This window comes from Cryptotermes secundus, unplaced genomic scaffold (genome assembly GCF_002891405.2).
Source record: "Cryptotermes secundus unplaced genomic scaffold, Csec_1.0 scaffold964, whole genome shotgun sequence".
Classification (NCBI taxonomy): domain Eukaryota; kingdom Metazoa; phylum Arthropoda; class Insecta; order Blattodea; family Kalotermitidae; genus Cryptotermes; species Cryptotermes secundus.
This window is the reverse complement of record NW_019725428.1, coordinates 966,639-978,683: the sequence shown is the minus strand read 5'-3', so window position 1 is coordinate 978,683 and position 12,045 is coordinate 966,639. Positions and strand designations below refer to the sequence as shown.

Here is a 12,045-nt window from a genome sequence, read left to right as displayed (position 1 = left end):
TAAAACATTTGAAACTGCAATAAACGAGCCGTCAAGGCCAGTGACGCAAGCAAAATTACAAAGTACGTATTTTACATTCTTATCTGAGAGCTTATGCACTCTACGCGTCGCTTGGCGCAAATGCCTCAATGGAGGGACGCTTTAATACTTGTCACCAGACAAACGAAGAACGTATCACTTTGTTTTGTTGTTATTATTATTATTATTGAAGGCACATGGTAGCGTGGTTGGTTGAGGCACTATGCTACAGCCGGAAAGTCGCGGGTTCGAGGCCCGATGAGGTGACTTTCTTTCAATTTACCTAATTCTTCCAGCCGCACTCTGGCCCTGGGGTCGACTCAGCCTCAAACAGAGAATATTCTTGGAATAGTCTTGGGGGTAAAGGGCGGCCGCCGCGTAGGGCTGACAACCTTGCGCCATCTATGAGCCGATTGTCTAGAAAATGTGGGAGCCTCAAAATCTCACAATCCTATGGGCCTCCAAGGCCTGTTACAGGGATACGTTTTAACACAATTATTATTGTTATTATCATTATTCGTGTATAAACTGCCTTCATTTGTATTTTTTTTTGTGTGCTTAGTGTTTTGTGCTCATTTTGTAATTGGCCTCTGGGCTGTTTAGTTTGCACGCAAATAAATAAGCGAACTGAATTGAATTATTATTATTTATAAGCATGTAAATAAATTAGAAGGCATGTACTATCTTCGCTCGCTTGGAAACCGGGATCGTGGGTTCGAATCCCACTCAGGGCATGGATGTTTGTGTGCGTTTTTCTGTGTTTGTGTACAGGTAGAGGCCTTGCGACGAGCTGATCACCCGCAGAAAGAGTCCTGCCGAATGTGTAAGATCTAGAAAAACCGAAGTGAACGGAGAAGTTCATGGAGGTAGGCCTATGCCCACTGGGGCTGCAGTACCAAGAAGAAAAGAAAAAAAAAATTAGAAACTAAATATCACCATATAACAACGTCAATATGTTTAACACCCATTTCTCTGACATTAATATTCTGGTTTCGTGGAGTCGAGATAGCGCAGTCGGTATAGCGACTGGCTACGGGCTGGAGTTAAAGTCCCGGTGAGGCAAAAAATTTCACTTCTCCACGTCATCCATACAGGCTATGGAGTCCACCCAAACTCCTACCCAGTGAGTACTGGTGGCTCTTTCTCCGGGGGTAAAGCGGTCAGGGCATGAAGCTGACCACTCACCTCCAAGTAGTGCCGAGATAAAGAAAACGTGTATCTATGCACCCACTCCCCCATACGCCTTCATGGAGTAGTGCTTAATTAGTTAAGCGCAGGGACAACTTCACCTCTCTTCTGGTTACTTATGTATTCACAGTATTTGTTGTTACAAACTTATGTTTCCTTTGCGGGTACTGTATAACACAGCAATCCCTCGCCATACCGCGGATTTCACAGAGGCCAGTCCACAGGTTTCCATTTTTCATCCAGTTTTGCCAGTCGCGGTATATGGTTTCACGCATCACGTGGTTTTTAAACTGCGGATACATGGAGAACCCGGTGACCTCTGCACCGGAAGGGCCACATCTGCTTGTTCTCTTACTTTCACATTGCCACTGCGACGCATCTCTTTACGGTTTCTCATTTATTTACTTGTTTGCGCTCTATTTAACGACGATGCCAATAACTCACATTATAATGTTAGCGGAAAATGATAGGATGACTAATGAGTGCTGAACTGGGCATGACGTGGAACGGAGCGGTCGTGGCTTTCTTCCAGGACCAATTTTGGCATTTCCTTGGAGAACCCGGTCTCTGGCCGAGATGTAAAATCTGGGGCCTCCCAAAAATGAAGCAGGGGTAGTAATCATTCGATCTTTCTGTGGTCTGTCAGCATAGCCATTCTTGGCGAGATCCATGACCAAGATTCTCGTTCTCTCCTAGACGTGTACGTGTTTCGAAGTGCGGCCTCCTCTTTAACGAAGGCGCTTCAATTGTCTAACTCCAGTTCAGTGAATTGCTGCTGGTGCTCGCCAGCACAGTCGTTCTTGGTTTCGGGCCCTTTCGGGACCCATAACTATATATTTTTACACTTCCCAGACTTTTAAGTGTGTTGAAACGGGGATTCCTTTCCGACGAAATACCGGGGTCAGACTACTACTGGTAACTCCAGTTCCACTGGAGAGTGACTCTCGATCTATCCATGGCACTCTCATTATGTTATGTATAATGTTATTAGGTTTGGATAACTGTTTTGTTTTCATGATCGTTCATAGGGGCCATAGATTCATTCACCACAATTTCACTCCAGGCCTTAAACAAAAAAAAAAAAAAAAAAAAAAANAAAAACGTGGCCTGTAGTCCGCAAGCGAACTATACCGACAGAGCGACCGCCGCTTGTCTCCGAAGTTAGTGCCAACTTTGGTGGATAGAGGGTGTCACGTGGTCAGGGCAACGGATCCCCACCGTCGTTAATTTCGGTTTTCTAGACCGGAGCCGCTATTTCCTTGAAATAGCTCCTCAATTATCTCACGAGACTGAGTGGACCCCGTTCCAGATCCACTACTTCTCAGAAAATATGGTAGCTCCGGGAACTGAACCCGGGACCTCTGGATCTATAACCAGGAACTCTAACCACAAGACCACAGAGGCGGTCCACGCAAGACATTGGTTTGCCGAATACAAATTTACCTACCGCGGTAGTTTTCAGGAACATGACCCCTCGCGGTGGGGAAGGTCACTGTAATTGTATGCAAGTCAAATGTTCAAGGTCAAACCGTTAATAGGATGGCATATTATAGTTACACAGCCAATGTCAACACGGAATCATTGTCAGTAACCTTGAGAACTCGGTAGACTCAAGCAGAGATGGATGTGAAGCATAAGAACATGACTTTGAGTCTGGATATTCTTCATCACNTTGAGAACTCGGTAGACTCAAGCAGAGATGGATGTGAAGCATAAGATATTCTTCATAAATTCTCATGTACCAGAAACTAACTCCAGTAATTGGCCGCGCCATAGCTCAAGCGGTTAGTCGCTGGTCTCCCACCACGGTGGCACGGGTTCGATCCCGGGTCTGGTCAAGTGGGATTTGTGGTGGACAAAGTGGCCGTGGGCGGGTTTTCTCCGAGTACTTCGGTTTCCCCTGCCAATCTTCATTCCACCAATTGCTCCACAATCACCCTCACCTATCAGGCCAGAAGTGACCGCAGTACAAGGGACTTAGTCCCACCCCAATAGCAATAAAGGAAACTCCAGTAATTTCTACAAGTAACAACAAATTACTATGTAGGATCTGAGGTTCTCACAGCGGTGGTAATGAAGAGTTCTGTCTCCTGGGATATAGCGCTGTGTAGGATCTGAGGTTCTCACAGCGGTGGTTATGAGGAGTTCTGTCTCCTGGGATACAGCGCTGTGTAGGATCTGAGGTTCTCACAGCGGTGGTTATGAGGAGTTCTGTCTCCTGGGATACAGCGCTGTGTAGGATCTGAGGTTCTCACAGCGGTGGTTATGAGGAGTTCTGTCTCCTGGGATACAGCGCTGTGTAGGATCTGAGGTTCTCACAGCGGTGGTTATGAGGAGTTCTGTCTCCTGGGATACAGCGCTGTGTAGGATCTGAGGTTCTCACAGCGGTGGTTATGAGGAGTTCTGTCTCCTGGGATACAGCGCTGTGTAGGATCTGAGGTTCTCACAGCGGTGGTTATGAGGAGTTCTGTCTCCTGGGATACAGCGCTGTGTAGGATCTGAGGTTCTCACGGCGGTGGTTATGAGGAGTTCTGTCTCCTGGGATATAGCGCTGTGTAGTCCTCTGAAAGTCAACCCATATTTTAGAGGAACATGGCCTCCGTCTTCAGGGTCGAAGACTAAGCACGGCTGTTTTCCACCTGCTTACACACTGATTTCTTGCTCAGCTTATTCGAGCCTGAAGATAGCGACATGTTCTTCTGAAACGTCAGTTGACTTTCAACGGACTACACGGTGTTATATCCCAAGGGAGACTAAAGGTAAAGCTGTTTCTGTGCTTAACTATGCACTACGCTATGAAGGCGTATGAAGGAGTGGATATAAAGATCCAGATTTTCGTGGCTATCAGCTTCACGCCCCGGCCGCTTTACCCCAGGGGAAAGAGCCCCCGGTACCCATTGGACAGGATGTTGGATGGACCCCAGAGTCGGTCTGGACGACGCGGAGAAGAGAAAATTCTTGGCCCTACTGGGACTCGAACTCCAACCCCTCTGTCGTCCAGCTCGTAGCCAGTCGCTATACCGAAAGAGCCATCTCAGCTCATCCAGGGGAGCGTACTCTTAAAAAAAAAGTACTGTTATATCGTTGTTGGCGGTCCACAGAAACCGCGACCAACGTCTGGCCGGGTGCCGATTTTGAAATTTCTCACCTTAGACCTACTCGCAGGATAATAAATAGAACAAATGTTATGGACAGATGCTTTTCATGCGATGGAAACATGAAATTAGTAGATGTTTAGTGAGAAAATAATATTAAAACGGGTCGTAATATCAGTTGGGTCAAAGCGAAATATCTCTGGACTGCATTACATGACGGAATCTGATACGAGGGGTGTTAGCCCCACACAGCGCATACGGAGGATCACAGGAATGAGGTAATGCAACAGACTGGCTGAGTATTCAACTCGACACCAAATTACACCACTGCAGAAGCAGGTTTAGTAGAAACTGTCGTTATTCAAAATTAGCACTTGGTGGCATTTTGCAACCCAGTGTTGAACGAACAAAGAAGCAAACGTGTTTCAATTGTACCATGCAGAATCTCCCAGTAAAACCGCCACTCGTTCGGCTGTACACCGGACCACAGGGGTGACAATCATTCCTCCCGGAAAGTATGGGTTTTCTCGAAAGTGGCCGCAGACCGTGGAGGGCCGCCGATAGGTATGTCGGTGATCTACGTAACGTCGATAGCATCAAACTACTGAAGTGACAGATCACATTCTACAGGCTGATATATCACAAGATATAACGAGAAGTTCTGGAATGGCTAATCGCTCATTTCCCTTTGATAGGACACGTACCGCATAGAAAATGACGCGCCCGACAACTCTTCTATTGTTCCGTGTGCATTCGTTGCTGTGAGAACGTGTTTACCTAACTGCTGCCTAATAACAAAAACGGGGACGATACAGACACAGAGTTAGGTGATGTGATAAGCTTATTTTCAGTTTTTCAAACAGAGAAAGCAGCCTTAAAATATATGGATTTGCATACACAATAATATAAAGGCCGTTGCCTAGCAACGACAGTAACGTGTTTACCGCTGTTTCCTGGCAATGACCGTCAATTATTATATAATTAATTCAGAAAAGTTATCCATAAGGCGATTCTAGAGTGGATGCGATCATGCTCACTTTCAGGCGCTGTAAATTCAACTGTGAATTCGTGTATCAGGAACATCCGCCATTATTACAGAGAAGCTATGTTTGACGGGGTTATAATACTTTCTTCTTAACATACCAAACCCAGCTCCACAGATTGGAGTACTTCTTAAGAAACTAATACACACAGCTAAAAATCACAAAATTATCTCTACAAAACCCGTAGGTTCATTGCCGTGATAACTACAACCAGCCACTAGTCCATGTCATGAAGCAGATAAATCCACACCGTCGCATCCTTCTTCACTAAGACTCATTTTAATATTATTCTCGTATCTACCGCTTTGGCCTCCCAAGTCGATTAAGTCTCTTCAATACAGGCTGTCACATTAAAACTGTCCATGCATTTTTCTTCTCCCTATGTATATGCCCTGTCCATCTCGAGCCCCACTCCTTGATTTGATCATCCCAAGAATATAATGTAATTATCACAAATTATGAAACGCCTCATTATGCGTTCTTTTTCCGCTTTTCCTGTTACGTTAATTCTGTCAGGTACAAACACTATACTTAGAATCCGGTTCTAGAGCTAATATGAATAAAAGAATAATAGACAAAGATTATCACCACAGGCCGAATGGAAAATTTTTATGACCCGTGCTTTGTTCACCCCTGTCCTGGCAGCTGCAAACATGTCTTAACATTCCCATTCTAGGAAGCCGAAAAACAGATGCAAGAACTAGGCTCAGAAACTTCACACGTTCATTTTTTGTTTTCGCGTCTACACCTTTGCGTCCGTAAGGACTCGGGCTTCAAAAGCAAGCTCTCATTTCAATGGAACCTTTCCAGAAATTATTTCCTCTTCCATGTCCAGACATCATCATCCTAAGCACTTATTTCTTCGCCACTCTTAGGGGTCCTACAATTTTGTTTCTCTCTTTTTTTTTCGGTTTGCACATGTAATTTGATTTTCATCATTCAAGTTTCACACAAATGAGAACAAGCAAAATTACAACTATGCGTATTCTGATCTTCAAGCATCCTGACAGAACACAGGAAGATGGAAGATTCTGAATTTCAGGATGAATGTAATTTCGTCAGAACCGACGTTCTCACAGCTGTGGTTACGGTAAGTGATTTGATGCCATGCATCCTGGTAGAACATTACCGATTTTTCGACGGAATGTAGGCCTACAGTCTTCCATCTTCAGGGTCGAAGAGTAAGCAACCAAGCAACTCTATTTATTTACTTTCTGTCTACACTGTTCATGAAGGCAGCACGTCCCTGCAAAACAATGAACTACCAGACGGTATCACTAGAGTTAAGTTTCTGGTCTCTTATGGCTGTTCACAAGAATTCGTGACAGGATTTAGGTTCTGACTGCGGTGGTTATGAACCGAAATTTCAGAGGAAAATGTCGCCTCTGGTTGCTATATATTTCAGGATGTTTTCTTGTCTGGCTTATTCTTCGACCCTGAAGGCTACATGTTTCTCTGAAATTCAACGGACTACATGTTACTATATACCAGAAGACGGTGCTCTTTATTGTAGTACCACTGTAGGTAACATCCCTACAGTCCCTACATAAAACGAAAGAGTAATTTCCATACTGCAATGCAGTCCGGTTATAGTGCACCTGTTTCCGGTGTTACGCCGTCGACCAAGCTGTTGCTTGTTCTATAAAACACAACCGTAATCTTGATACCTGCACTCTGGGGTTACCGGCAACCGCTGAATGTTCATCAAGCGACGCCATGTTGGACGGTACAACTACCATCACTTCCGAAAGGTAACAGAGCACAGGCAATCGGAGTATACGTGATATCGGAGACGTTAAAGGGAACCGTTCAAAAACAGTACAATCGGCTTTCTTAATCTGCAATCGTTATAACAGCCTTTCTCAAATTTTTCTATCCGAGATATCCAGCCCCCAAACCAAAACACTAAATTCAGATATAATGAAGGGGTTTGGAACTGGGGGGTTTTGGTACGTACATAAAAAGCGCAGCTAAGGGGAATACGACAACGGATTCGATTCTCGGTAGCGTCACAACGTCCACACCGACGTTGCGGTGCAAACAGGATCCTATTCGAAGGCTAACGGAAACACTTCGGGGCACGCGGTAGTGTGGTTGGTCGAGGCACTATGCCACAAGTCGGAAGGTCGCGGGTTCGATTCCCTACGAGGTCACTGAATTTTTCAATTGGCCTAATCCTTTCAGCCGCACTATGGTCCTGGGGTCGACTCCTTCTAACAGAAATGAGTACCAGGAATCTTCCTGGGAGGGTAAAGGGCGGCAGGCGAGTAACGTTGACAACCTCACCGCCGTCTGAGCCGATTATCTAGAAAATGTGGAAGCCTCGACGTCTCACAACCCTATGGACCTCCATGGCCTGTTACAGGGATACCTCTACCTTTTTAAGAGGACCACTTCTGCCGGGGTACCGGAGCGTCATGGTAACACACCTGTGTAATGCCGCAGTTTAGAAGAAGTGGAGATATATCATCACTCCCTCTACATGGTATACTCAAACACAGGAGAAACAATGCCATTATATTTTTTAACCAACCTGTGTCGAAAACTGTAAATTCAAGAATGTAGTTACAATTTCTGTAAGAGTCCTTTAAGGATGTCCTATATTCTAATGTCAGGTACTAGCGGTGACCACTAAAAGTTCTGTCTACTGGGATATTACGCCGTGTATCCGGCGAAAATCAACCGACCTGTGCTTCCTGCCTACTTTACGAAGGTTTCCTATTCAGCTTACTCTTACATCCGCACGATGGGACCGACATGTTCATCCTAAACGTCGGCTGACTTTCGCCAGACTACACGGCGTTATGGAGCGCAATGTGTACCGGGAGCAAAGCGGCCGGGGCGTGAAGCTGACCGCTCAGCCCCAACTAGTGCCGAGGTCAAGAAAATGCGGATCTGTACATCTACTCCCCCATACGCCTTTATAGCATAATACTTAATTATTGAAGCACAGGGACAGCTTTACCTTTTATTTACACGGCGTTATATCGCTAAGACAGAAATCTTCATGCCCACTAATCCCTTCCATTCTCTGTTCTTCTGCCTACAAATCATGGACGAAATATAATTACACCATTCCATTCTTCTACACTGAAGACGGAAACAGCAGGTTCCTCCGAAACTTCGGTACGTATCTACCAAACTACACGGCGCCACATCGCAGAATATAGGTATCTTCATAGTCACGGCCGTGAGAACCTAAAGTCCCACTATTACATCCATTCATAGCGAAATCAGTCAATAAATTCCTTGCTTTGGCCAAACCTTCAGGTCCATCAAAATGGACCCTATCCAAGGCCAGTCTTATCTACCTCACATCACGTACCCCATTTTAATATCATCCTCCCATCTATGCCTCGATCTAAGAAGTGGTTTCATTTCTTACCAATACGCTCTATGCGCTTCCCCATTCCCTTGCGTGTTACACGCCCCACCCAGCTAATTAATGATACCAATAACATCAAGTGAATTGTACGAATTATGCGGTTCATCATTATGTAATTTTCTTCAATCCTTCTCAGGGCATGGATGTTTAGTTTGTGTGTGCGCGTTTTTATGTGTTTGTGTACAGGTAGAGGCCTTGCGGCGAGCTGATCACCCGCCCAAGGAGTCCTACCGAATGTGTAAGATTTAGAAAAACCGAAGTGAACGGATAAGTTCATGGAGGTAGGCCTAGGCCCACTGTAGTGCCAAGGAAAAATTTTTTTTTCTTCAATGAATCCATCTATATTATTAAAACGTAACTTTCTCAACGGTTTCTTTGTATTCAGATTTATTTGGTGCGGGGGGGGGGCGTCGGTGGTGACCCCTGAGCTGCTGACGTATGAGTGTATAGGCAGCCGGCCACGCAGACACTCATCTTGACCGATTTCACCATCAGTAGTTAATTGCATGAGTCCCAAACAAACGCATTCATTTAGCAGACAAACCATCCGCGGAGAACCAAATTAGTGACTCACAAAAGGCACCCTTTGAAGCCAGGATTCCCCCCACCCAGCTCAATTCCTGGCCGTCAAAAATGTTTAATTCAATTAACAGATCCTCCCTCTCTCACATCTACATGCTTCAGTCCCTCATTTGTTATGCCATACAATGAATTTGTAGTTTTCTCTACAAAGGGACAGATTACATTAAGCTATTCACATGGTGGGTAACATGTTTCCGATACACAGAGAACGTAAAGTCACGAACTGTAGTGCTGATGGAACAAATGAAGAGAGACACTGCACACGTCTGCTTGTATTCAGTTAAACATATATTATGTAAAAACTGCTTCACGTAAGATTACACTATTTACATCATGTACTCGTTTTGTGTGTCCAAGCACAGGGGGAATGTGATATCCGTCCGTCTGTCCGCATGTCTTATCTCGGAAACTACCAAACGGATACTAACTTTAATACTGCACTGTCTGCAATAAAATTCGTTGGGAAATTAAATTTTAGTTTGTATCTGACCATAATAACCCTAGTTTACATACTGGCTTTTGTACATTTTATATATTATGTAAAAAAGAGTGGGGATACACATACAGACAGCAACGTGGTCTCATAAGCCTCATAACCCTGAAATATTATTTGGGGGGTGCACAGAAGGAGACACTGACGGATATACAGACAGCAAGGTGATCTCATAAGCTTCTTATTTTTTAAATAAGTAGGCTAAAAACATAGGTCTAATTAAAATTCATAAGGCATATTTTAAACATCTGTCAACAAATTAATGAGATGCAAGGAAGAATAATTCCTCACTTTACATTGCGATAAGCGTCCCATAAATAAATCTGTTATGTGCAATAAATGAACATCAAGGCCATCCTTAAGAATAAGACGAGAAAACGAGGTCTTGAAGTCCTCATTGTGGTGCCCGTGAAGAGTAAGCAAAAGTTAGGGGAGCAAGAAACAAGCACATGACCTACTCTTCGATCCTGAAGATGGAGGCAGCATATTCCTCCGAAAAACTGATAAACTTTTATGAAACATTGCCGAGTCACATTCCAGACGATAACAATCTTCTTACTGCTTTTGTTTGTTGTCCAACGAAAAAAAACCATGACATTAAATTTAAGCTTCATATTGTGGGCATTTAGTGTAGAAATCCTATACTTAATTTAACCGTAATCCGTTAAGTAGTCAAGCAGTTAAGTTGACATACAAACATGACTTTCATGAATTCCCTCAACGCACTTCGTTCCAGGAACGCATAAAACGCTAAATGCGCATGGCGTCCTTCAGTTAAACCATGCAGATGGGCGCGCTCACAATTCGCTTCGTATTTTCAGTTTACGTACATGTTTTCTTCTTGTTTTACTTCCGCAACATAAAATATTTTTCCATGCGCGTTTAGTCTGATACATTATTCAGTGGCCTTGATGTTAATTTACTGAAGACACAAATATATTACTTGCCAACAGTAACCCACTGCCGCAACCCCGTCACACTGCAGTTGTTATCCGTTTCTGCATATACCTGTACTAGTTAAATATGCAGCATATCAACAAATATTTAAAACAAACTTGCAGATCTTAGCGCGACCGATGTTTTATTCCACGCAGTAACATTCTGCGCGATGAATGGTATTTGAAAAAAAAAATGAGGCCAGATGGCAGTAGAGTACACAAAAGCAACAAAACGACGAAAAGAAGAGGAAAGTAAACGAGAAGAGAAACTGAAAGAGAAAATATGAGAAAGAAGCGAACATAATGTAACTAAGTACAATTTAGGTTTGAATAGCTTCTTACCGGCAAAGAGAAAAAGGCAAAGCTATCCCTGTAACAAGCCGTGAAGGCCCATAGGTTTGTGAGACGTCGGGGCTTCCATATTTTCTCTAAACAATCAGCTCACAGACGGTGGTAAGGTCAGCCTTACGCGCCGGCCGCTTTTCCCCTCAGGAAGATTCCTGGTACTCATTTGTGTTAAGAGGCTGAGTCGACCCCAGGGCCATAATGCGGCTGGAAGGTTTAAGCCAATTGAAAAAAAAATCCAATAACCTCATCGGGACTCGAACTCGCGACCTTCCGGCTTGTAGCATAGTGCCTCAACCACCTACGCTACCGTGTGCCCCGGGTTCTTACCGGCCATGTATTAACGTGAATTTGTGCAACAACTGAGCTGATCATCCTATACACACAAAATTTAACCGAAATTCATAGAGCAGTCTTTGAAATTAAACATGCACACTATGTTACGCACACTGTGTACAGAATGAATGAAAATAATTTGCTATGCCTGGCAAGTATGAACAATTAAAAGTCATTTAACTACTTACGTTGGAATCTGAGATTGCGGTTGGCTGCTCCGTTCTGAAATAAATACAAAACACAGTATTACCAACGGATAATTGGGATACATACAGAACACATATATGACTTATAACAGAAAACTACTGAGGCATTTGCACACAAGATAGATGACTAGAGGGTAGGTCCACTGTAACTCAAAGAACTGAAGAAGAATCCTTCTTGAAAACCTACGAGTCTCTCAGGTAATCAAGATATCTCGTCCTCTTTATGAACCCGGAAGTTCATGAGCGTGTTCACAAAAGCCTGTTTTCGGTCACTATTCTATAACACATTAACCCACCACATGCAATCAGACCTTATTTATGATTGGTGTTAATGTTATCCTCCCATCTGTGTCGAAATGTCTAGAATGGATTGTTTCATTCATGTTTTCTGACTAAAATTTTGTTTTCGCTTCTCG

The 12,045-nt window shown here is 43.9% G+C and overlaps 1 protein-coding gene across 6 annotated transcripts in view; it reads right to left on the bottom strand.

Annotated features, from left to right (window-relative positions):
• Positions 1 to 12,045, bottom strand: part of LOC111863425 (AF4/FMR2 family member 4) — a 460,597-nt gene that overhangs the window by 54,782 nt on the left and 393,770 nt on the right. For all 6 annotated transcript variants that reach the window (XM_023849745.2, XM_033751058.1, XM_023849746.2 and 3 more), the window contains one exon: positions 11,612 to 11,645. In XM_023849745.2, the coding sequence (XP_023705513.1) occupies positions 11,612 to 11,645 (34 nt within the window). The remainder of the gene's footprint in view (positions 1 to 11,611; positions 11,646 to 12,045) is intronic.